At 36.6% G+C, this 25,012-nt stretch overlaps 2 protein-coding genes and 1 pseudogene across 2 annotated transcripts; 1 reads left to right on the forward strand and 2 right to left on the reverse strand.

The window, feature by feature from the left end:
* The first annotated feature begins 289 nt into the window (after positions 1-289).
* LOC147385087 (protein RETICULATA-RELATED 5, chloroplastic-like) lies at positions 290-7,221 on the forward strand. Its single transcript, XM_086425168.1, has 7 exons — positions 290-1,192; positions 2,657-2,786; positions 3,434-3,964; positions 4,790-4,897; positions 4,976-5,521; positions 6,319-6,435; positions 6,893-7,221. Exons 1-7 carry the CDS (start codon positions 537-539, stop codon positions 7,058-7,060), a joined length of 2,256 nt encoding a protein of 751 aa, XP_086281294.1. The 5' UTR covers positions 290-536; the 3' UTR covers positions 7,061-7,221.
* Positions 7,222-9,088: 1,867 nt separating this feature from the next.
* Positions 9,089-12,105, reverse strand: LOC147385088 (cation/H(+) antiporter 15 pseudogene; annotated as a pseudogene).
* Positions 12,106-16,760: 4,655 nt separating this feature from the next.
* On the reverse strand, positions 16,761-23,712 carry LOC147385089 (cation/H(+) antiporter 15-like). Its single transcript, XM_086426392.1, has 3 exons — positions 23,253-23,712; positions 18,142-19,320; positions 16,761-18,034 (listed from the first exon to the last, which is right to left on the reverse strand). Exons 1-3 carry the CDS (start codon positions 23,646-23,648, stop codon positions 16,913-16,915), a joined length of 2,697 nt encoding a protein of 898 aa, XP_086282518.1. The 5' UTR covers positions 23,649-23,712; the 3' UTR covers positions 16,761-16,912.
* Positions 23,713-25,012: the final 1,300 nt, after the last annotated feature.

Below are 25,012 nucleotides of genomic sequence, written 5' to 3' on the forward strand. Positions count from 1 at the left end.
TGTTCTTAGAGATTCTAACGTACCCATCATTTCGATATACTATAATAGATTACACCTTCGTATGACGTGGCAAAGTACTTTCCAACAACTTTTCTTTGTCAGCTTGACCATTCAAATTGAACAAATCCAACCACGTGTGAAAATATTATTATAACTGTGAAAAATCATAAAAATTTAAAACTGCTAGATGTTCTTAGAGATTCTAAATAGCAAAACAATCTAACGATAAAAATTAGAGACTTGGACGGAATCTCATTTCTCGTACTCAAACTTATCGTATGACGTGGCAAAGTACTTTCCAACAACTTTCTTTTGTTGGCTTCACCACTCAAATTGAATAAATCCAGCAACGTATGAAAATATTATTATAACTGTAAAAAACCATAAAAATTTAAAACTGTTAGATGTTCTTAGAGATTCTAAATAGCAAAACAATCTAACGATCAGGAACTAGATAGAGACTTGGACGAGGTTGTCAACACTATTCAAAACCAAAAACAATGTAGTATCTTTGGTTTCGCCATCTGGAATTGGAAATGAAACCTCAGTTACACTCTTACAAACCAGTGTCTCTCTGCTCTCTACAGCGTAACAGTTCAGCTCATATTTCCCAGAAATTCACGTCTAATTCTCTGAACTTCCGGCCAATCTCTCCGGAAAATCTAACTCGAGTAAAATTTTCCGTTCGTTATTGCCGGAATTCATCCGAAAATGATGAAAATTCCGATAAAACTAGCCGGAATCCAGGTGGAACGAGACGAGAAATGTTGGTCACACCAATTTTGGCGATTGGATCGTATTCTCTGCGATCTATGGTTGCGAGAGCGGATGAGAAAGGATCCGAAACCGTCGCAATGGTTCCAGTTCAGGTTCCGGTGCCGGTTTCTGCAGTTGAGGAGAAGATGAAGAAGGAAGCTGTGATAATTTCTAGGGTTTATGATGCAACTGCGATTGGAGAACCTCTCGCTGTTGGGAAGGATAAGAGAAGAGTTTGGGAGAAGTTGTTGAATGCTCGAATTGTGTTTTTAGGGGAAGCTGAACAGGTTCCTGTTCGTGATGATAAGGAACTTGAGCTTGAGATCGTGAAAACTTTGAGAAATAAGTGTTTCGAGCAGGAAAGATCGATTTCTCTGGCTTTTGAAGCTTTTCCTTGCAATTTACAGGAACAACTCAATCTATACATGGATAAGAGGTTTACTCTCTGTGAAATTTTATATTTTTTTCATTTTCATATTTTATTTTTATGGTTAAATTTGTTCACAATCCGTGAACTGTTATATTCTTCTTTTATTAAGATAGAAATAGCATAATATGTTCATTTAACTTATTGAGCCAGTTTGGATAAAAAGTAGAAAGTTACTAGGAAGAAAGTAACTCTTAGAAAGTAGTTTGTTTTTGCATTTAAAAAAAAGTTACGATTTTTACTTTTTAAAAGAGTCCCATGCCCAGGGTGGAGGATTGAAACCCTCCTCCCACACTTCAATAAATGCCATGTAAGCCAAAATTTAAGGAATTATTGCCTAAAATATCTCATTTTTATAATTTCCTTGAATTTTGGCTTATGTGGCATGTATTGGGGTGTGGGAGGAGGATTTCAATCCTCCACCCTGGGTGCATAAGATCCAAACTCTTTTTAAAAATAGTTTTCTTACATGAATCCGATCAAGCATTATAACTTTCTAAAGTAAAAAATTTACCTTTTTATGTGTATTCAAACAAATCATCGCAAGATTTTGACTTTTTTACTCTATGAAGCTAAGATGGAATTGTTGAACATATGCATTCCAAAAGAAGGATCCTTTTGCCTTACAAGTCATTTTGTTCTAACTTCCGAAATAGATATTTGTAGGTAAAAAGTTTCCTCACCCCCAAACTCAAATCTTGATGATGATCTCTCTTTGATTCTTGCAAAAATTCTCAAATTTGAAAGGTTTTCCTAAATCAAGACCCTTGATGATGAGGTTTTAATCAAAAGTCCTTTACTTGGGTGATTTCCCCTATATTTATAGATGAGGAGTTTTTAATCTCATTTGGTAATTTCTTCCAAATGTCTTGCATCTGATCCCTATATTTTTGAGAATTAGGATCTTTTTTCTCTTAATCTTCTTAATTCCATATCGAATTATTACTCTTTCTTATTTCTTATTCTTCTAATCTTAATCTGGAAATACAATCGTAAATAGAATCTTGATCAAACTAGGGATTCTTCTGTCAAGATTCACAATAATCCCCTACCATTTCCATATCTTTCCTTAACTATAGAGATCTCGACTGTATTTAGTCGAGTGGTTTAATGCTGCCATGTGCTTCTCTAGCCGAGTCCTATTCTGAACTCAGGGGAGTTGTCACGTGGGGGTGTCGGTTGGAATCATTCATCCGATGAATGAGTTATACTGACTCTTAATAAACTACACGTGTCTGCCTGACCCACTTTCCTCATGCATTAGTGGCCACGTGGTCCCATCCTATTGGTCCACATCATCAACGTAATTACACCCACAATATCAGTGTTATTTTATTGAATGTACACAATGGTATAGGGAAACAATAATAATTTGGTGCTCAGCTCCACTTTTTGTGGTTCATTTTTGGTTTCAGAACTGTATAAACTCTTATTTTCTGCATTATTTATATTAAGGCCAGTACTTGATGGCAGGATTGATGGTGAAACCTTAAAGTCTTACACCTCACATTGGCCACCTCAGCGCTGGGAGGAGTATGAACCTCTTTTAAGTTATTGTCGTGATAGTGGAGTTCGGCTTGTTGCTTGTGGTGCTCCACTTGAGGTACTTATTTGATCATATTTTGTTATATGGATCAATGGATTTAAGGGCGGAATCCATGACTTTCTACTTTAGACGGGAGGAGAGGGGGGGCCATTGTAGGTGTCCGAGTCGATGGAAATCAATAGCGCTACCGATGGGCATGTATGATGATTTATTCAAGTCCCTTATGTTCTAGATGACATACTTTGTATAGACATGTTACTTACATTAGCAACATTAAATAAAGGTTGAGCACATGTTGGACCATAGTGGTTTGAACTTTGAAGCACCTTCTATTAGTGTTAATCCTGTGCTTTGAACTTCTCCCGAACCTCTATACGCTCTTTTCCCAATGTTAAAGCATTTGTAGCGACTATCTGTATGACCTTACCTTTTGGTCATTTTGCCACCAAATGAAATGATTTATTATATTTTTCTTTCAATTTGGTCATATATGCCATCTGTGCATATTCAGTCTTCTCCATTGGCTGTGCACATTATAGAAAATTCTTTTATTTGGTTTAATTTGTGTCCATTATCACTACCTGATTAACTATTGTCTTTCAAATTTTGATCACATTTTTTCTATTCCTTTGGCCAGTATGGTTTCCATGTTGCATGGATCTATGATTTAATTGTGGGATTTTTTTTTCCTTCTCATTGGCTAGGTTCTGAGAACTGTTCGAGCTGAAGGTATCCGTGGCCTTTCCAAGGCTGATCGTAAAATGTATACTCCTCCAGCTGGTTCAGGCTTCATTGCGGGCTTCACATCCATCTCTCGCAGGTCATCAATAGAAAAAGTTTCTCCAAATCAATCTGTTCCATTCGGTCCAAGCTCATATCTATCCGCACAATCAAGAGTTGTTGAGGATTATACAATGTCCCAAATTATCCTTCAAGCAATGGCAGATGGAGGTTCCACAGGTATGCTAGTAGTAGTAACAGGTGCAAGCCATGTTATGTTTGGATCAAGAGGGACTGGTCTGCCAGCTAGAATTTCAAAGAAATTGCAAAAGAAAAATCAAGTGGTTATATTACTTGATCCCGAAAGGCAGCAGATACGAAGAGAGGGAGAAGTTCCCGTCGCTGATTTTTTGTGGTACTCTGCTGCAAGACCTTGTAGTAGGAATTGTTTTGATCGTGCTGAAATCGCTCGAATTATGAATGCGGCTGGTAGGAAGCGAGATGCTTTACCCAAGGTTGGTTATTTGTTCCTAAGAACCTTCTAATCATGCTTTGGTTCTTGCAAGGAAATTCTGTGCAAAGCTTCCTGCAAATCTTTCAAAACTTTTGAGTTTTCTTTTGTTTTTTAAGTTCTTGATTATTTTGTTTTATATTTTATTGCATTTTATTTTGAGTATTAGGGCATGTAATTCGAGATGTTCTTCAAAGATAAGACCAAAATGAGATCTATTGAGCCAAAATAGACTAGTTGAGTTTCCAAATGGTGGTCAGTGGAAGATAGGCTCCCATTTTAGAGAGGGGTGAATTTTATTCTGTTTGTGACTTGTGAGTCAGTCTCCGTAGTCTCTTGGGGTTCATTCTTGAGATATTTTCATTGCTATTAGCTTCAAATAATTTACTTACTTTGTTTGGATATACCTTTATTCATGATAAGTGTTTTCATGAAGGTGCCAACTTAGCTAAGTTGGTAAAGGAGTGTAGAGTGTTGATCACACGAGTAGGTTCAAACCTCGTTGAACCCACCTTCACATTGACCTCTAACCACTTTTCTTGCCTAGCCAAAAATAAAAATAAAAATAAAATGATAAGTGGTTTCATTAACACCGCTGTAGTTCAATTCCCCATACTATAATTTTTACTATATCAAATATCTTTATAAAAAAAAAAAAAATTCCCTCCGTATTTTTTAATGGGAAACTAAATGTTACTCATTCCTGCTGAGTGGTCAAATTATGTATGTTATTGTTAAAGATTTATCCCACCTTGACCTTCTCTTTTTCTCATGAAGATAGCATAATTTTAGCAAAACGTGTGATATTTGTTTCTGACATGCTACGCAGGACCTACAGAAAGGACTTGATCTTGGTCTGGTATCACCAGAGGTACTACAAAACTTCTTTGATCTCGAGCAATACCCTCTTATTTCAGAACTCACTCATCGCTTCCAGGTAAGCTGTGTCCACATTTTGTTTTGAAGTTTTATTTGTTGAGTTGGTGAAACTTGATCTCTATTAATTTTGATGCAGGGTTTCAGAGAAAGACTATTGGTTGATCCCAAATTCCTACATAGGCTAGCTATCGAAGAAGCTATATCAATAACAACCACCCTCATTGCACAATATGAAAGGCGTAAAGAAAATTTCTTTGAAGAGCTTGACTATGTTATTACAGATACTGTCAGGGGTTCAGTTGTTGATTTCTTTACTGTGTGGCTTCCTGCCCCAACCCTCTCATTTCTTCCATATGCTGATGATCTGGTTGAGCCTGAAAGAATGGATGCATTGAAGGGTATTCTTGGATCAATCCCAGATAACGCATTTCAAAAGAATATTGCTGGGAAGGACTGGAATTTGAATCATAGGGTCACATCTGTACTCTTTGGGGGTCTTAAACTTGCTGGTGTTGGATTTATTTCCAGTATTGGGGCCGTGGCTGCTTCAAATGTTTTGTATCTTATACGCAGATTATTGAATCCTTCATTGGTTGTTAATAGAACTAAAAGATCTCCAATATTTAAGACAGCTGTTGTCTATGGATGGTTTCTTGGAACATCAGCAAATCTGCGGTATCAGGTACATATTTTGTTATTATTTTCTTGCTTGGATAACAAACTTTGATTACTAATGTTTACTGAAGTCCCTGATCAGTGTAGCCACCAAGTCAGAGTTAGGGAATAAGTTGGCAAGAGGAAAAATCGAAAAATTCAGTAACATCGGGAAAAAATAAAAAAGAACTGGGGAAGAAAATCAAGTTAGGGTTAGGACTGTAAGTGGTATTCTCATCTTATATCATTAAATACCATATTGAACTGTAATAATCAATTACCAAACCTCATATTTATTTCATCCATGCATGCACAACTAGTAACAACAGGTCCACAATATAGTCAAGATTCATATTTTTCAAAATATAAAAAAGATAAGAATCATTAGTCCGAGTTAGGATTCATCAACTAGTCAAAAACATCAAAATCAATGCCATCCTCATTAACATCAATATTCATCCTCATTTTTATTGGTAAAAATGGTCACCATCATCTTCATGAAGATCATATTCTTGTACCAGTGCATCAGTCTCATATTTCATTTTTCCTGATTTAATTGAAAAGTTCGTGATTTAATTGTGGAAGTCGCAGTTAAATTGTGATTAAATTAGTAAGGAAAAAAGTCACAATTTAATCACGACTTTTTCAATAAGTTGCAAACATTGGTGACTATGCTGATCAAAGATTGTTACTATTAAAATATTTCCCAAAGCAGATGATTTTACTGGGCTGACCTTCACAAGTTGATCATGTTTGTTGATATGTAGTTGATTGGATTCCCAGTGATGCAACTCAGTACTAATATTTGCATATATTGTAATGCAGATTATTGCTGGAATAGTGGAGCATCGAATTTCAGACCATTTGCTATCTTCTCAACCTTTATTTGTAAATATGCTCTCTTTTATTGTCCGCACAGTCAACTCCTACTGGGGAACTCAGGTTAGAATCATCTTAAGTTTCATACTTTCTTGAGGAGTCACATTGTTTCATCCTTTCAGTATTTTTATAAATTTGAAAACTATGGTCATCAGAATTTGTATAACTTATCTCTCTTTCATGAACATTGTTGCATTATAGCCAACAATGTGTGGATTTCATTTTGTGATCTTGGTAGATGGTTTTGTTTAAATAGGGGTTGGTATGTGTTCATGTTTCCAATATTTCTTTGATCTCCTGTTTCACCTATTTTGTCGGAATCATTCTCCTCTTCCAAACAAAGGGATGGGTAAGGATCTTTTTTCGGTCGAGATCCTTCTTGTCCAATTAAGGGATGGATCTGTATACTTAATTGGCACTCCCTCTAGTGTAATTTGACTGCCAAGCTATGTACTCTCATCACCATGACAAATGTGATTGTTTCTAATTCTAATTTTTTGTTCTTTGGTAAATGCTGCAGCAATGGATCGATCTTGCGCGATTTACAGGATTGCAGACACGGAAGAGCAAATCAACCTCTAACCAGCTTTCAGATTCTTCTAACCCATCTGCATTGAGTTGCGACACAATGAAAGATGCTAGTATAGATGAACTCAAGAATCAGTCAAGCGACAATCCCACTTCATAGTATCATCCTAAAAAAAAAAAAAAAATTGTATCCACTACGTCATGATATCATTATTCTTACACAACACATCATGATCAGTTTCTGTATTTTATTTATTGTATTTTTTCCAAATTTTGGCAGTTAATAAAATTAATACCCAACCCTGGCTAAGAATCTCAAAATTTTGTTGCAATGAGGTTTGTTTAGGAAATCTGTATGGACGCTTTTGAACTTCAAATATATATATATATATTTTTTCTGGGCAAGGAGAATTCATCGAAAAGAGAGAAGATAGCAGAGTAATTCCAAAAGCAAGGAAAGTAACAGCTGGTGGGGGTACATCTGATATAATTATTGAATGAGTCGTGATAATATGACACCCCCACATGGCATACTCAATTGACTCCCCTGACGTGTGGTGTGTCAAAACCATAGATTTCCTTTCATTGGGATACGCAACTGCACATATTTATTAGGATGTGTGGTTGTGTATCCCGAGGCATAAAGTCTACGGTTCTGGACACCCTACATCAGGGGAGTCGATTGAGTATGCCACATGGGGGAGTCATATTATCACCACTCATTGATTAATGTTGAAGGGACTCAACATTGTACCTCACATCGCACATCCTGACATGTAGAAGTGTATGGGAATTAGAGATACTTTTCATTCAGATACGAGTGAAAAAGCATCTATGATTTCTATCTACTTTCATATCAAGATGTGCGATATGAGGTACAATATTTTGAGGTCACTCCAGCACAACTCAAAGAGCTTCTTGCCACACCAACTTTTACTAAGAGCTCCCCAAGATATGAATCAGGGTGTTCTTATTTGGTGGGGGTGCAATAGAATCATTGTGTATGTGTGCTTTCTATTCTTGGGCTTTTTTGCGAGTGGGATTTCAAGCCCATATGTAAACTTTTTGAATGTAAACTTCTTGAATGTAGTGGCTACAAAGCATTAATCAGGCACAACCGTCCTTAGTGGGCCTGTAGTCAGATTGGAACCCAGCATCCAATAATACAGTAGCCAGCTCTCGAAAAAGACAGCACTCTCATGCGTAATATTAGTGTAACATTTTTGCCACCTAATCAAATGACTGCTATAAGCGACATGTAAAAGCCACATGGCATGTAACTTACTCGCAATAACCTTTCTTTTATAATATATATAATGATTTGAAGACGTGGGGTTAGAAATTTCAGAATGGGTTGATTTTTGGTGAAGAGAAGGATGATCTCCTCATTGTAGAGATCATTCTCACAAAAAATCAACTCATTTCAAATCTTTTTGCCCATATAACACAAAACACATTATATCTTTATGAATAGCTTTATGTGTATACGGATCTGATCCTTTATAATAAGGTCAGTTACTCTAAAAGAATGTGATACATGGTTTTTCAAAATATTCTAATTCTAAATGCATGTCCTCTCCCTCTCCTATATCTTAACTCTAGTTCTCTTTCACAAGCTTTTACCTACTCAACTATGTGCACTGAAAAATAGAGACCAAGACATATCAAAAATGAAATCCACCGGAAGATGGTAACTATTTTCAGTTAGCATGAAAAGAAATTGAATGTTACAATTTTTTTTTTTCATATAGTTTTCCTAAATTCTATACTTTTTTCAAATCGACCACCTGTGTAATCCATGTCGAACATGGCCACATTAATAGCCACATTTGAGTCCAGGGGTGGAGTCAGGATTTTCTTGTCGCGGGGGCAAATTATGGTTAGTTGTATAGTTGACGAACTTGAAGATGAATGGTTTTAGGTAGAAATTCAGAAGTTTTTGGTTAGAAGTTGAAGAAAATGATATTTAGGTTATTTCCATTTAGCATATGAGAAGGCCCCGTCAAGACACAATGTCATCAACAAAAAATTGAAGGAGGGGGAGGGGGGCAAAAATTGGAGGGAGGTGAGGGTGTTGGGGCAAAAATGGGGCTTGTAATTAGTTGAAAATATAGGCGTGTCTAGTTCTATGGGGGCAATTACCCCAACCAGCTCCTTACTAGCTCCGCCCCTGTTTGAGTCCTTCGACCTAATATCCATCAGATATTAAATTTGCTCCATAGGCATGTTGATGCACCACCAAGACCGAGACATTGCCCTTGAAATCAGATGAAGCGAGCATGTCACCCACAAATCCAAGTTCCGGGAACTCATTCCATTCTGCAAGTCCAGATAAGAGTGGTGAGCTGCTTTCTTGGTGTTTACCTGCCATTTATAAGATCATAAGAACTCTCCATGGATTGTATCACACATAGTGTCCCCAAACCATCTGTTACAACCACCTCTCTGTACACATTGCGCTCACTGCACACATTGTTGAGCCTAAAATCATTGATCACGTCACTGTCTAGTCTCCTTTCCATCACATCACTTGATTTGTTATCAATATATAGCAAGGATTCGAACCACTGTTACGTTGATATTTGGATTTTCAGCCATGTGTGTCGTCTAAACGAGTGTCTCTCGATCATCGGCACCACCCAAGAAGATCACTCCTACACAGTAGAAGGACCCACCTCCCAATACAGACCTCGTGCCATTCAAGATCCCTCGATCAAGAAGAATGCCAACTGAACAAGGTGCCTTATTTAGGACATTATTATTGATATTCCTACACTTGGCTGACTCTACCATGCCATTGATGCTCCATTGCTTGTGGAACGGAATTATCACTAGAGATACCTTCCTATCGTTTGCAATTGTGCATATATCATTGTGCACTGTTGCAAAAGGTGAGATGGCTGTGAAGGGTTGCACGGTCACAACGCCTTGGTTTTGTTGCTCGTAGATTCTGAAGGCATTGACAATATGATCAGAGGGAGTGGAATGACTAGTGATGTTTTTGCATGGTTGATGGGTAACAAGGAGAGGTGATACAAGTCCCAAGAGCTCGATGAGGTGGAGAACATAAACACCAATAGGTCTCTCTCTTGTGGAATTGGAAGCTTCGAGGAGGTTGATGATAGTGGAGACATTGTCTTGGTTGTAGATGCATACGAGTATGCAGAGTTCAGTGTTTTGTTTGGTGTGCTGAATGGTACGCTTCTTGAAAGCTAGGTACCTCTTTGAAGGATTGTAGACCAATCTCACTAGGGGTGAGATGACTGCATTTAGGAATATTGCCCACACAACAACGATAGCGAAATGTTCTTGGTTTATTACCTGCAAACCAATCAGAAATCAAGTCTGCAAGTGTTAGAAATTTATGATAGTGAGTCAATCAAGAATGCCTTGAAATATTCCAACTTTAGAGGACAGAATTCAACATCTTTATAGTCTAAACTGTAGAAATATAAGTGTCTTTGGTAATCAATTCAGGTCTTGAGAAATCCCTTGTGAGTACCATTTTCAAAAGAGTCCTGATAATATGACTCACCAGGTGGAATACTCAAACGACTCCAAGACATGGACAAGTTCAGAATCGAAGATCTGTATGCCTCGGGATACACCTTTTATTGGGAAGTGCAATCCTGTATCCCAAGGCGTACAGATCTACAGTTCCCGAACTTGTCCACGTCATGGAATCATTTGAGTATGCCACCTGGTGAGTCATATTATCAGGACTCTTTCCAAAACTAAATGATCAGAATTTCACGGTGGACGACAAACATCCTCCAGGGAAAGAAAAACTGCCTTTCTTCTATGTATCAATGCAAATTTCCTAGGGATTCATTTTCTTGGGATCACTAGGAATATCTTCCATTTGGGTGTAGTGCGTCTAATGTTACATGTTAATCATGTGGATCCTTTGGTGCACAGTGCACCTTCACATCAAATATTAGCCTGATTGATGGTTTCTAGCTGTTGAGTTTGAACTTTAAACATTTAATTCTCTCAAGGTTTGAAACCTATTTCTTTTACCCATGGACCAAGTTCTTTATAAAAAAATGCTTCAATTCAACGGGAACCAATCATCAATCAATACTTTGTCTAACAAAGCTTCGACCAAGCATTCAAAGATGTTGATTGCAGTAGTAGAGAATTCTAATTTCATCTCATTATTTATGATCTTGGGAGGCAATTCTAATTTTTTGAATCTAATATTTGTAATTAAAGAAAATATATTTTGCATGGAAAATTGGGGTTGCAAACACTTAAAACAGTAGAAGGGATTGGAGATGTCAAAGTATATTATGGTAGTACCTGAGGTTCTAGTGTTGCATAATAAAATTGAAAATCAACTAAGCCGATGGAACTCAACATGAGGCCAAGTGCAACAGCATCTTGCAAGGGCATTTCACAGTAGAGGGCAGGCACCATGGCACCTATAAACTTCCCCAGAAAACCAAGAAGAGAGAGTAATGTTACGATCCACAAAGTGTTTGGCCTTATCAATGTGACGTTTGTTTTTCCACCAATTCCAATAAATTATAGTGGTAAGATCAATCCTGAAAGGAAGCAATCAAAATTTTCTACTAAAGCAGTTCCAAGGGGTGGCCCATTAGGTATTGCCATTCCCAATAAAATAGCTCCGAATGTTGGATGTAAACCAAACACTTGGCCAAGTAACGAACATCCCAAGATCATGAGAAAGATAACAAATAGGTAAATTTCCTTTATGGGTTTGCCTTCTAGGATCTGTCTGATAATCTAAATCACTATCGGCAGTAGGATGAATGTGATGATAATCACAAGAACAATAAACCAGCTGATAAGCAATATACATACCCCAGGTTTCGGACTACGGTACAAAGAACTTATGATGATAATTGTGATCGATGTAAAGATGGCACTAATTGTTGAGGAAGAAATGGCTAGACGACCGAGCTCTGAATTTAGGAGCTTGAGATCTGCTAATAGGCAAGTAGTAACATGGAACGAAGTCATAGATACCATCATGGCAATTACTGGGAGGAGAGTTTTTAGTTGGTCGTCGATGGTGAATCTCTTTAAGAAGAATGACATGGGTAATGTAAATATGAGTGGAAAGATGTATAAGAAGATTCCTATTGACCATTCTTTTATTCCAGATCTCTTTATCAGAAATATGTCCGTTTTCAATCCAGTGAGGAAAAGTAAGATAACACATGCGAAGGTCATGGACATACCGGCTTTGAAGTGGAAACAACCTTTCTTGGAATCCACTAAAGGCTCCAAAACATGAAGGGCCCATTAACAAGCCACCCTGTTGAAGATAAATATCACAATGAAATGATTAGCGCAGAGTATTACATATTACATGGAATAATGCTAAGGTGACCTCATATCATGGTTTTTAAACTCCTTCGAGACCGAGACGTATTGCCCGAGTTAACTCGGTATCAGAGATGAATGAGACCAACTCACAAAGTCATTTTTTGACCGAGATTTAGGAATTACGTTCAATTTTTTAGTTTGTCTCACGAGACGTTTCAAACGTATCGAAAAACTCGTCCGAGACGACTCGGTATCTGGCCTGGACGAGACGAGATGCGAAATCGAGTTTAAAAACCATGCCTCATATTGCACTTTCCGGTGTGGAGGCATGAATGATCCATAGATTTTTTTTATGAAGATGCGAGTGAAAAGCATCTATGGTTCTGTGCCCACCTCCACGCCAAGAAAGTGTGATATGAGGTCAATCTTGAGGTGACTCCAACATGACCATTATATTAACATACACACGCACTTCAGTGTTTTTCTTTTTTGATCAATAAGCAGGACACACTTCAATGGTTAGTAGTATACATATAGCTTGCAAGTAATAAACCACCATGTTTTTTTTTTCTATGTATTGTTATATTCATTAGTTTCCTTTTATGAATTACTTTTCACATTAGGAATTTCCTTAACTATGCAATGGATTTGATTGGAATAATGGAAAGTGGGAATGTTTGGTGATTCATAATTGAGGTAGATATATTACCTCTATCCAAGACTATGAAACGTGAGTAGGAGTATAGTCTGTAGTGACATAGTTAATATATATGGGGACTACTGGCGGTTGTAATATATATATAACTTTATAACTAGACTAATGATAATCTAACACTCTTTTTTCTGACACTCTATAAATGCATCCTACCTTGTCAATTACAAAATCATAAATCTTTTCCATATGTATCTTGATGAAAGGATCTACAATTTTGTGATGCGAGCGTACAAAGAGTGCTTGAAAAATGAACATCAGATTATCACAACTCTTATAACTATAATACAATTTATAACTCATTATCATTATTATAATAGTTCTAACCTTAAGTGAGGTATGAGGTTACCTAACAAATTGACAGTTGAGATAAGAGGAAAAACAACATAAATTTCTTAGATATTGGTATTAATTTTTTTTTTCAGAGAATAGTGTATATTTTTCAGGGATATTTATTTTGTAATTTTAATTTTAGTGTGTGTGTGTGAGAGAATAGAATTCTTATGGACAAGAGGAAGTGACAGTGATGAAAGCTTTTGCATGTTTTGTGCTAACTTTTGACTTTGATCATTTCTCTACGGAAAATTATTTTCTTCACAAAAAAAAAAAAAAAAAAGTAAATTTGGAATTTCACCGAATCCCATATTGACTAATCACACAAACTGCACGTGTACTCAGAGCAGCCCAAAATCAAGTGGAAAAAAAAATATATAGGTGGGGTTCCGTAGACACATAAAGCTACTCATAAAGCTACAACATTTTTGTCTTATATGATTAAAAAGATTTGGAATAAGCTGATTTTTTGTGAGGATGATCATTATGGTGAGGGGATCATCCTTGCAAAAAATCATCACATTCCAAAACTTCTAACCCCATCAAAACTGATTTACAAAAATTGGACGGTCTAAAATTTTTCAACTTGAAAACATGGGGCTAGAAGTTTCATAATAGGCTGATTTTTTTTGCAAGGATGATCTCCTCATCATAGAGATCATCCTCACAAAAAATCAGCTCATGCCAAATATTTTTGTCCATATAAGACAAAACACGTTGTAGCTTTATGAGTAGCTTTATGTGTATACGGATCCTAATCCATATATATATATATATGAAAAATATTCAATACCTTACTATTTTGCCCTAGGTGTTTTGTCCTACATGGATTAGAAGATTTGGAATGGGTTAATTTTTTATGAAGATGATCTCTATGGTGAAAAGATCATCCTCACCAAAAATCAACCCATTCCGAAACTTTTAACTCAATGTTTACAAGTTGAAGAATTGTGAATCGTCCATTTTTTGTAAATCAGTTTTGATGAGGTTAGAAGTTTCGAAATGAGCTGATTTTTGATGACGATGATCTCCTCACCATAGAGATCATTCTCACCAAAAATCAGCCCATTCCAAAACTTCTAACCCATGTAGGGCAAAACGTAGGGTAAATAGTAGGTTGCCGAACATGCCCTCATATATATATATATATATGGATCAAGATTAGTATACACATAAAGTTACTCATAAAGCGTGTTTTGTCTTATATGAACAAAAAGTTCCGGAATGGGTTGATTTTTTATGAGGATGATCTCAATGGTGAGGAGACCATCCTTGTCAAAAATCAGTCCATTATGAAACTTCTAGCCCCATGTCTACAAGTTGAAGTATTCTTGACCATCCATTTTTTGGAAACCACTTTTGATGGGATTATAAGTTTTGGAATTGGCTTATTTTTTTTACAAGGATGATCTCCTCACCATAGAGATCATCCTCACTAAAAATCAGCCCATTCTAAATCTTTTTGCCCATATAAGATAAAAACGTGTAGCTTTATGTGTCTACGGATCCTGACCCTCTCTCTCTCTCCCTATATATATATATATCAATTGGCAAGGAGCAGACAAAGCAATAGATTGATTAGCTAGAAGATGAGCTTTAACTGAAAATCTTTGTATTTTTAAATTTACAAATTTTGTTGTGGATCTATATAATATCCTCCTAGAGGATCTCAATGTCTGTTATTTTCAGCATTAGCAGCTTTTAATATGTAAGGGTGGGACCCTCTATAGCCTCAACTTATTGATATAAAATAAATAAATAAAGGGTCCCGTTCGGCACCCTAAGTTTTACCACACACTTTAACAAATGCGTTTTGTCTTACATGGGTTAGAAGTTTCGGAATGAGCTGATTTTTGGTGAGGATGATCTCTTTGGTGAGGAGATCATCCTCACCAAAAATCAGCTCATTCCAAAACTTCTAACCCCATCAAAATTGATTTACAAAAAATTAACGGTCCACGATTTTTCAACATGTAAACATGGGGCTAAACATTTCGGAATGGGCTGATTTTTGGGGAGGATGATCTTCTAATCATAGAGATCATCCTCACCAAAAATCAGCTCATTCCAAAACTTCTAACCCATGTAGGACAAAAAACGTTTGTTAAAGTGTGTGGTAAAACTTAGGGTGCTGAACATTTCCCATAAATAAAATACAAGTTATAACATATCTCTGAGTCCTTTTGGCAGTAATTCTTAAACTTGCTGTCGAATCTAAGTTGTCTGGCTGAGCTAATTGCTATTAGAATGAACTATGTCTAATGATTTTCTGGCGCCCCTTGACACACTCCCCCCCTACATCCTCATCACAGAACCGAAAATCAGGTGCCTCGGAAAATGCATAACCATCTATCTCTTTCTTGTGTATCCCAAGGCAATTGATCTATTATTCTATGATGGGAGCGTAGGGGGGCATGCATCAGAAGGGGGCGTCATATTATCACGACTCAAGAACTCTTGTACAGCTCAGCTGGGCCTAAATTTTCTCTATTTTTTGGTGTGTAAACTTAGGGTGCTCCCACCGCTTACAATATAGGACTATCCCCTGAGGACCTCGCAGAGACGTGTATCCTCCACAAATTTCAATTTTCAAAAATATCATTTCCACATATATATATTGGCATTAAAAGACCGATGGGTATGGAAATCACTTGTTCTTATTCAAATTGTTGATCCTTCTAGGGTACAATATTATTTATTGGGAGAGGAGGATAATGTAATCCAGGATTGGAGATGCAAATGACTTCCAAGACCAATGTCAATCATAATCCGTAGAAGACCAATAGAAGAGAAATGTGGTAGGAATGGTATCCCCAGAAGAGGTATATGAATGGGAAATCCAATATGATTTAAGGTCTAAGAAGGGTAGATTGAGGGAAAAAATCAGGGTCATTCACAAAATCCAGATTGATAAGATCATGTTATGTTTTGTGTACTTAGGAAATTTCAATTTTCAAGTCTAGCTTTCATGATTGTTTAGCATCCATTTTCTTTGGAAATACTACTAATATATTGACAGAATTTCAAGCTTTATTTGAGGATGCATTTTTTTTTTTTTTTGCCAAGTGAGCAAACAAGTATATTAATGACTAATGAGGAAAAAATTACAAAGGTAGAACCACCCTTTGAGGAAGCACAATTATTCGGCATAACTGTTCATATATTCCCATTAAGATTCTAGCATGGTTTGGGAAAGTTTGATTTGGCTTAGTCATATTGGATCAGTAGATTCCAACCGAACTTGGTGAGTTCCATCAATCTGATCCCCAAATTCTAGTTCTTAAAACCTTGGGACTTGGCCTCAAAATTGGAGACATAATATAACAATTAAAACTTGAAAAATGCAGAAGAAACATTGAAATTGACATCGATTCACACATTGCAAATGTGGATGTGTGTGCGGAGCCATAGATGCTTTTTCTCAAGATACGAGTGAAAAGCATCCATGGTTATGTGTGCACCTCCACATCATCAATATGTGAATCGATATCAATTCCAATGTCACTCCAATACACAACTCTTAAAACTTTTTAATGGTTGTCACTTTTGAAGTCCAAACAACATAATGGAAAGGATTATAGGTTCCTCAACTATTTGCAAACTTAAATGGAAGATTATCAACAAAACAGCAACAAGAGAAACAATTAATGTAGTTTAGCTCTCTTAGGAAGGTTATTGTGCGTTTGGCATTTGTTGAACTACCAATACTGAAACTCCAGCCTTGACATCTGATGAGGCTAACATGTCCCCCATGACTCCTAGCTCTGGATATTCACTCCATTCTGTAAGCCCGGACGTAATCGGTGAGTCTAATCCGTGTCGTCTTCCAACTATTATAAGATCATGCTCATCCTCCATGGAACGAATCATCCAGGCAGTCTGCCCCCCATCGATCACCTCCTCCTCTCTATACATCACTTGCTCGTTAGACATTGTACTGTACTTAAAATCCTTCACCACCTCACTATCAAGCATAGCTCCCCACTCATCTCTGACACCCATGTTGACTTGGTCGTCAGATGCAATTAGATGAACAACTGTGACATAGACGTTTGTGTTCTCGGACATTCGTTTTGCAAATGTGAGTGCCTCTCGATCATCTGCACCCCCCAAGAAGAGTACAGCGACACGGTATGAGGAATGCTTCAAATTGTGGGAATTAACAGTTACTTGACCACGATCAACAAGAATCCCCACGGAGCATGGGGCCATCTCGATCACTTTCTGATTTAGGTTCCTTATATCCAAATTCTCAGTGCCCATCATGCCATCGACAGTCCATTCTCTGTGGAAGGGAATGATTATAAAAGCTGCGCACTTGGTGAGTGCAAGTGAACATATGTCATCGTGCATCGTCCTATATGGAGAGATTGAAGTGAAGGTCTGCACTGTGACTGCTCCTTGGTATTGTTCCTCATAGTTTTGAAAAGCATTGGTGATGTGTTCAGATTCTGAGGGGTTACATTTCTTCGATTTCCCTTTTTTATGGGAGATTAGTTTCGGTGCTGTACGGCCTCCAAGCTCGACTAAATGTAGCACATAAACACAGAGGGGCATCTCTCTAGTAGGGTTTGAGGCTTGTAAGAGCTTGATGATGGTGGGAACGTTTTCTTCTTGGTTGATACAGGCAAGCACGCCGAGTTGAGTCCCCATTTTGGTGTGTAGGATAGTCCTTTTAACATGGCGTGCATACTTACTATTGGGATCATAGAGGAACTTCACAAACAATGGCACGATAGCTGTGCAAATCGCCACATAGATGATCATATATGTGAAGATGTGGTCATTTAGAACCTGTATTGGAAAAGAAATGTAAGTCAAGATGATTCGACATACAATCTGGATAATTCGAATGTGTTATTAGTAGTATAAATTAATAAAATTTCAATTATTTGTAGTACCTTCACCTCTCTCCAGATATTATATACCGACAGTTCAACTATGCCTTTGGCATTCATGATAAAGGTAAATGCCAGAGCATCACGAATTGGCATCCTGAAAAGCAAACAACAAACTAGAGTACCCACAGACTTCCCCACTATACTAACACTCATCATGATCACCAAAATCTTCGTATATTTCCTATTAGAATCTTCAGGTGGCACAATTGTCCGCAATCCACTGACAGTTATGAAGATGGGCACGAGCATCCCCGAGACAATTGAATCAAGCTTAGTGACTAATGTTGTTCCGATGGGAGGTCCATCTGGTATGGCCAATCCAAAAATAAAAGGACCAAACAGGGCCTGTTGCCCGATTGCAACACTAATGAGCCCTGAAATAAAGACCCCAATGAGGATCAAAACTATGTAATTGTTCCTCACTAGTTTCCGTTTTGGCGTTTGCTTGATTACCCAAACCATTGCACGTGGCACGACAAGAACCACAAAGAAAACAAAAATCACACATGCAAATGAAGCACATGATGCGACATTATCTTTGCAAATTGGTTTCCATAAGCTACTGAAATGTTTTGTATGATTATGACTATCTGATACATCATTGTTCTCCTTAGTATCGACTAGCTTCCAGTTGTTCATTATCAATGTGACAATGGTATTGCCGAACTCACTAACCATTGAGGAAGACAAGGCAATGCGACCAAGGTCCGAGTTAAGCATCTTGAGGTCAGTGAGGATGGAAGCTACCACTGGAAATGACGACATAGACTGTACCCCTGATACATAGAATAACATGTGCATTTCATGAGTAAAGTGCAAATTAGAAGAAAATAATTGCTTCCCTAGTTTGGAAGAATCCGCGTTTTGAGCATCCAATACCGCTAGGATATAAGTGGTGCATAATCCCATTATTAAAGGAACTACCAGGGTTGAAATTCCAATAGCAGTAGCCTTTCTTCCTGAATTCCAAATCATGCTTGGGTCCATCTTCACACCAAGTAGGAACTGAAAAAGCATGAAGCCTATAGTCCCAAAGTTATTAAGTATACTGACACTGCTCTTTGGGAAAAGAGCTACAAAAGCATCTGGTAGTTCGCCTGTTGTAGCGAAACGATTCCTAAGGCCAATTATGCTCCCAACAAATGTCCCCAGATGACTGTCACCCAGTATGATACCACCCTAATTCACATGGACCAGAATCATAATTAGTAAGATAAATTAAAAACAGTTACTGTTTTTCATTCATTCGTTGATTTTCTTGTAACAAAACTAACTTATTAATTATGTCAAACCTTTCATCCTTTGTGTGTATATGTGTGTGTGTGTGTGTGTGTGTCTTAAGGATTATTGGTTTTTAAAACATGAGATTAAACACCATTTTACAAGCACGTATGGTAAGAAAAACTCTAAGCCGGTCCGAGGGCGAAACCCCAGTCAAAATATTGGGCCCATTTGGTTTGATTTTGGATTCGACCGGTTTAACCTCTTTGTAACTCTAAGTATATAAAGAGTAAGAGATGAAATCCTAAAAGGGTGAGAGAGATATACGAGAGGTAAAGAGAAATTGTAACCTAGTTTTTCTTTAGTTATCATAGTAAAATCGTCATTTTCACCTGTGGACGTAGGTTGATGCTTTGACCGTACCATGTATATCTTGTATCTTGTGAGATTTTTGTATTCTTGTTGATTTATACTTCGGATCATAGGATTCTTTCTAACATATAATATATAAAAATTAATATTAAAGAATTAAAGATTGAATCATGATGAATGTATACAATCTTGGTACGTGGTTGGGCACATGGCTGACATGGCAAGGGCATTGAACCATAAATCGTTTTCATTGGGATACACAGGAAAAAGAAGTGATGTTCTGTGCCCTTGCCACGTCAGCCACGTACCCAACCACGTGAATTCATCATTATTCTTAAAGATTAGGATAACCACCATACGTAGATTTTCAAATTTCAAATCAATATAATTGAATTCTAAATTTTAATTCATTACAATAAATAATAATATAAAATATTATTTTGTACTTAATATAAAAATATTTTAATTTTGAATAGTTGAAAGATTCTATTGTAAATAACTATTTATGTTTATTGCAAAAATATAATACATAATATTTTTAAATGACTTCCTCTTTTGTAATACTAAAAAGTAACACAAATTTTTATAAATCAATCGATTGTTTTCTTTGCGTATGTAACTGTTGTGTAAACCAACTTAGTTTTAAGTATTCCTATTATGTCATATGTTAACAACAAACAAATGAAAGCGAAGAAGAGATGTATACACTCTTGCTTAATTAGTAAAACAAAGCAGTAAATAAGAAAGAAAATAAAGGGAACAAGAAGAGAGGAAAAAATGTATTATTTTAAAAAATTAACGTGAAGTATAAGTTTCAGCCATAAGGTGTAAGCCTCATACTGAGACACATGTCTTTTGCGAGCCTCTTGATTTAAGGTGTTAGCTTTACGTGCTTTTATATTTCAACCTTACTTTTTGGGCATTTTTAATGAACCACATCCTGAGGCATGCCTCAAAGCATAAGCCTCACACATCTCTAAAAACATATTATCACATAGAAGGGAAGTCGGCCAATTTCCTCTCAACGCGGCGGTTGGGACCTTGGAGCCTAACTATGTTAGTCAGTTTACCCTACTAGCATAACAAATAAAAACCATTTCACACGTCCATTTTAGGTCGCACCAACCTTGTAAAGAGAACTTTTATTGTCACACCAATTTATTTTTTCTCTTAATTGACTATGGGCTGGACCGAGAAGCTCATGGAGATATACTGATCGAATGCAATGGCTAAAAAGCTATCAGTGATTTTGGGTGGAATGACCACAAAATATAATTCATAATAGTGAGCTAGATATGGTAAATCGTAACTATTATTTTAGATTATAATGCATTTATGTTAAATTGAGAGAAGAGATTATGTAGCAAAGTACGTATTTGGTGTATCCTATCTGGGTCATAAACAGGGTTGGTCTTTTAAACACCAAGAGTGCCGAGTGCAGACTGCACATGACTGAGGAGTATGATTTTGGAGACATTACGAAACCCCACATTCCTATTGGTCCATGTAAATTTAAGGGATCCCTAATTTACAAAACTACCCATGTTGGGATGCCTTAGGAACGTGTCGTTTTGTTAGCAAAAATCCATGCTAAGATGATGACTCATTGACATGATACCACATAAAAGTATAAAGTCCTAACACTTAAATTGCTAGCCAATTTTGTCCTTACGATCTTCTCTCTTCCTAATCAATCACTCGATTTTTTTTTAACAGACATGGCATCATGCAATTGAATCATCTGTTGAGCATACCATAATAAAAATAAATTTATCTAAAAAGTAAAAGATGTAATATAATTTTTGAAAGACTTAATCATAAATATTAAAATTTAATAAGGGTCTAATATACTTATTGAAATTTGATGAGGATAGGATCATAACTATCAAAATTTAATGAGGTTATAAATATAAAACTGAGACTTACATGAAGCTAGAATTTTTTTGAGGTCTGCTTAACACCCAGATTACATTAAAAAAATTACATGAAGCTCAATATCAGCTCCACATGGTCATGGAAGAGAAAAATGTGAGTCGAACACCTTAACAAGTAGCTATTTCTGTGCGGAAGCACTTCCAAGACCGAGAAACACAACTAGGTCGCATTACTAATGACACCACATAGTTTAGAAACAGGATTGAACAAGTGATTCGCTAAGATCGAACTAGATTTTGAATAGAAGTCACTCTGCTTCACAAACAAGCAGGATACTAATAGAGCCATCAGTTTAACCAGTAAACCGATTGGGTTGTGCAGTTTTTTTTTTCTCCATAACCCATGTAAAATTTAAGGGCGAATTACCATTTCATGGGCTGAAAATGTGTTATTTACGATTCTGGCTAACTGTTCATTTTAATTACCAACAACTACATCCCCGCTATAAAGATAAAACCAATTACATGCGATCCCCTCGCTCATTTTCCAGCCTTTTTCCCTACTTCAGAACAGATATTTGTTATTTCGAAATTTATGTGCTAAGCTGATAACTCAATGTCATGATGCATTGTACTAAAATAAAGCACTTAAAGTGCTCCGGAATTTTCTCTCTACTTACCAGTCACTCTTGCTCATTTAATACATATGGCATCATGCAATTGATTCATCAGCTTAGCACATAAATTTCTAAATAGCAAATCTTTGGTTCTATTTTATTGCCCTTTGTAAATAGATAAAAAGTCTCATCCTAAAAGAAATTTTAATCTGTCAAAAAAAGAAATCAATATTTGTTGATCCATATTCATGTATGTCGAAATAAGACCATGTCATGTGATGTGATAGACGCTTTTGATATCATTTTGGGATACGTGTGAATATGCTCATCGACATTTGTACTAAATAAATCTTAACACTGAAGATTCACACATATTGGGACCAAATGACCGGCTTAAAAGAGTTGATATCTTATCCCCCACAATATATAACCAAAATGGGGAGATTTCTCCAATAATCCAAAACTCCAATATTTGAGATTTAATGATATCTGTATCTATCAAACAAACTAATAAAATACAGTTTCCAAAAAAGAAATATACTTTCTTATAAAAGAATACCTTATTTCTTTTTAAATTCAATAATCTTTTTTCATTTTTTGACGTCATATTTTGTAAATTATATAGTTGTATTAAATTTTATTTTATTTTATAGGTAAGCTGGGGATATGAATGTTCCCTCCCTTATATTATTAAATGTGAAAATTAGTTAGTAAGTGCATATGGATCTCACCAGATCAAACTGTGGTCCAATTGAGATTTTTTGCTCACAAAAATGTAAATCCAAGATTTCATATAACCCCGATTAATCAATCGCATGAAGCTTAACATGAGCAAGTAATTTCAAAAATTGGGGGTGCCCTCAAAACACATAGATTCGGGTCATTGGTCGATTGGGGTTCTCTAAAATTCTGGATTGACTTTTCTATAAGCAAAATTTTTTTGAATGAGTTTACAAATAATAAATGAATAAAAATTGGAATAATATTTGATAATAAGTTAGGTTATAGAATTGGAAGATGTACGTACCAGAATCTGTCCAAAAATGGGAGGAATTCCGAGAGGCTTGAGAAATAGTTGGAGGGTACGAGTGACTGCAAAAATAACAATCACTTGAAACCCAAAAAGAACTATTGAGAAACCATTCAGGTTGAACTCGCCCCATTTTTCTTCCCTCCATAAACCCTTTGAGGTGGTTCTGTAAGGATAATAGCAATTAGGGTCGTCACTTGACATTGAATGGTCATTAAATAGTCCTATGTCTGTGTCATCATGAGCAATGCCGTTTTCCTTAACTGACAGAAACGAAGTAACGTGGTAAGCATTAAGTTGTGGGGTAATGGGAAATGCTGTAGAAACTGTGCTACTGTTAAATTGATGAGACACTAGCCCTCCACCCACACCCATCATTCCTAATGACGCCATGTTTGAAGCTTCTTCCTTCTCTTCTTCTCTCCCCACACAAACATACAGAGAGAGAGAGAGAGAGAGAGAGAATAATTTAATTATATATATATGGGGAAGAAGGTGGAAGGATGGACGGTGTAGAAAAATGGGAAGCTGGCAGCGTCATGAGATTTTCCATATTTAACCATTGCCACATCAGGCACAACATCTTTGATCTGATTCCGAGTTATTCTCACCAAACTTAGTCGAGTCAAGTCGAAAACTAGTTATCAACTTGGATGAGTCGAACAAAAAAATATTTGAGTCATGATAATATGACTCGCCAGGTGGCATGCTCAATCTACTTCATGATTGGATAAGTTCGGATACCATAGATCCGTACACCTTGGGATACACGATTGCACTTCCCTATAAAAGAAAAAAGTGAATCTAGAGAGAACCGTGTATCCCGAGACACATAGATCTACAATTCCTGAACTTGTTCATGTCATGGAGTCATTTGAGTATACCTGGAAGTCATATTGTCAAGACTCAAAATATTTAATTGATAGTAATGTTTTAAAAAAGAGTCATGGTAATATGACTCACCAAGTGGCATACTAAATCGACTTTGATGTGACAAGTTCGAGAATCATAAATTTGTGCGTCTTAAGATACACGACTACACTTTCTCATAAAAAAGTGTATCCCAAGGGAACTGTGTATCCCAAGGTGTATAAATCTATGGTTCCCGAACTTGTCACGCCAGACAGTAAATTGAGCATGCCATCTAGTGAGTCATATTATCACGACTCATTAAAAAATAGTGGTGATAATATGACTCTCCCATGTGCATACTAAATTGACTCCCTTGCGTGGGGTATGCCAAAATCATGGACTTAATGTCTTGGGATACACATCCCCATATATACAACTGCACATATTTATGGGGATGTGCCGTTGTGTATCCCGAGGCATAAACTCTATAGTTCTAGCACACCCCCACATTAGGGAGTCGATTGAGTATGTCACATTGGGTAGTTATACTATCATGACTCTTTAAAATATGGACTAGCTGTTGGCTCTTGGGTAAGTTCAAACAGAATTGAAAAAAGACATCAAAACATGCTCCTTTTGTTTTTTTTTTTTTTTTTTTTTTTTTTGGGGGGGGGGTTTCAAGCCCAATTTAAATCACAATCAAGAGACTAAGTTATAATTCGCAACAATGAGGTGAAGAGTTTTGGATTGAGCTGTTTTTTTTGGTAGGGATGATCTTTATGATAAGAAAATCATCCTCACAAAAGATCATCCTAATTTGAAACTTCTAAATCCATCAAAAGTTGTTTTAAATTTATTGATAAAAAATCAATGGTCTACATTCTAAATCACTTTTGATGGAGTTA

This window comes from Akebia trifoliata, chromosome 15, assembly GCF_017979445.1.
Source record: "Akebia trifoliata isolate Shusen 1 chromosome 15, ASM1797944v1, whole genome shotgun sequence".
Lineage (NCBI taxonomy): Eukaryota > Viridiplantae > Streptophyta > Magnoliopsida > Ranunculales > Lardizabalaceae > Akebia > Akebia trifoliata.

Coding starts and splice junctions, on each gene's coding strand:
- LOC147385089 (XM_086426392.1), bottom strand. CDS start 23,648: ATGGCGTCATTAGGAATGATGGGTGTGGGTGGAGGGCTAGTGTCTCAT. Junction 19,321..23,252: donor CCATTTTTGGACAGATTCTG/GTACGTACATCT, acceptor CATGTGAATTAG/GGTGGTATCATACTGGGTGA. Junction 18,035..18,141: donor ATATCTGGAGAGAGGTGAAG/GTACTACAAATA, acceptor TTTCCAATACAG/GTTCTAAATGACCACATCTT.
- LOC147385087 (XM_086425168.1), top strand. CDS start 537: ATGAAACCTCAGTTACACTCTTACAAACCAGTGTCTCTCTGCTCTCTA. Junction 3,965..4,789: donor AGCGAGATGCTTTACCCAAG/GTTGGTTATTTG, acceptor CATGCTACGCAG/GACCTACAGAAAGGACTTGA. Junction 4,898..4,975: donor AACTCACTCATCGCTTCCAG/GTAAGCTGTGTC, acceptor ATTTTGATGCAG/GGTTTCAGAGAAAGACTATT.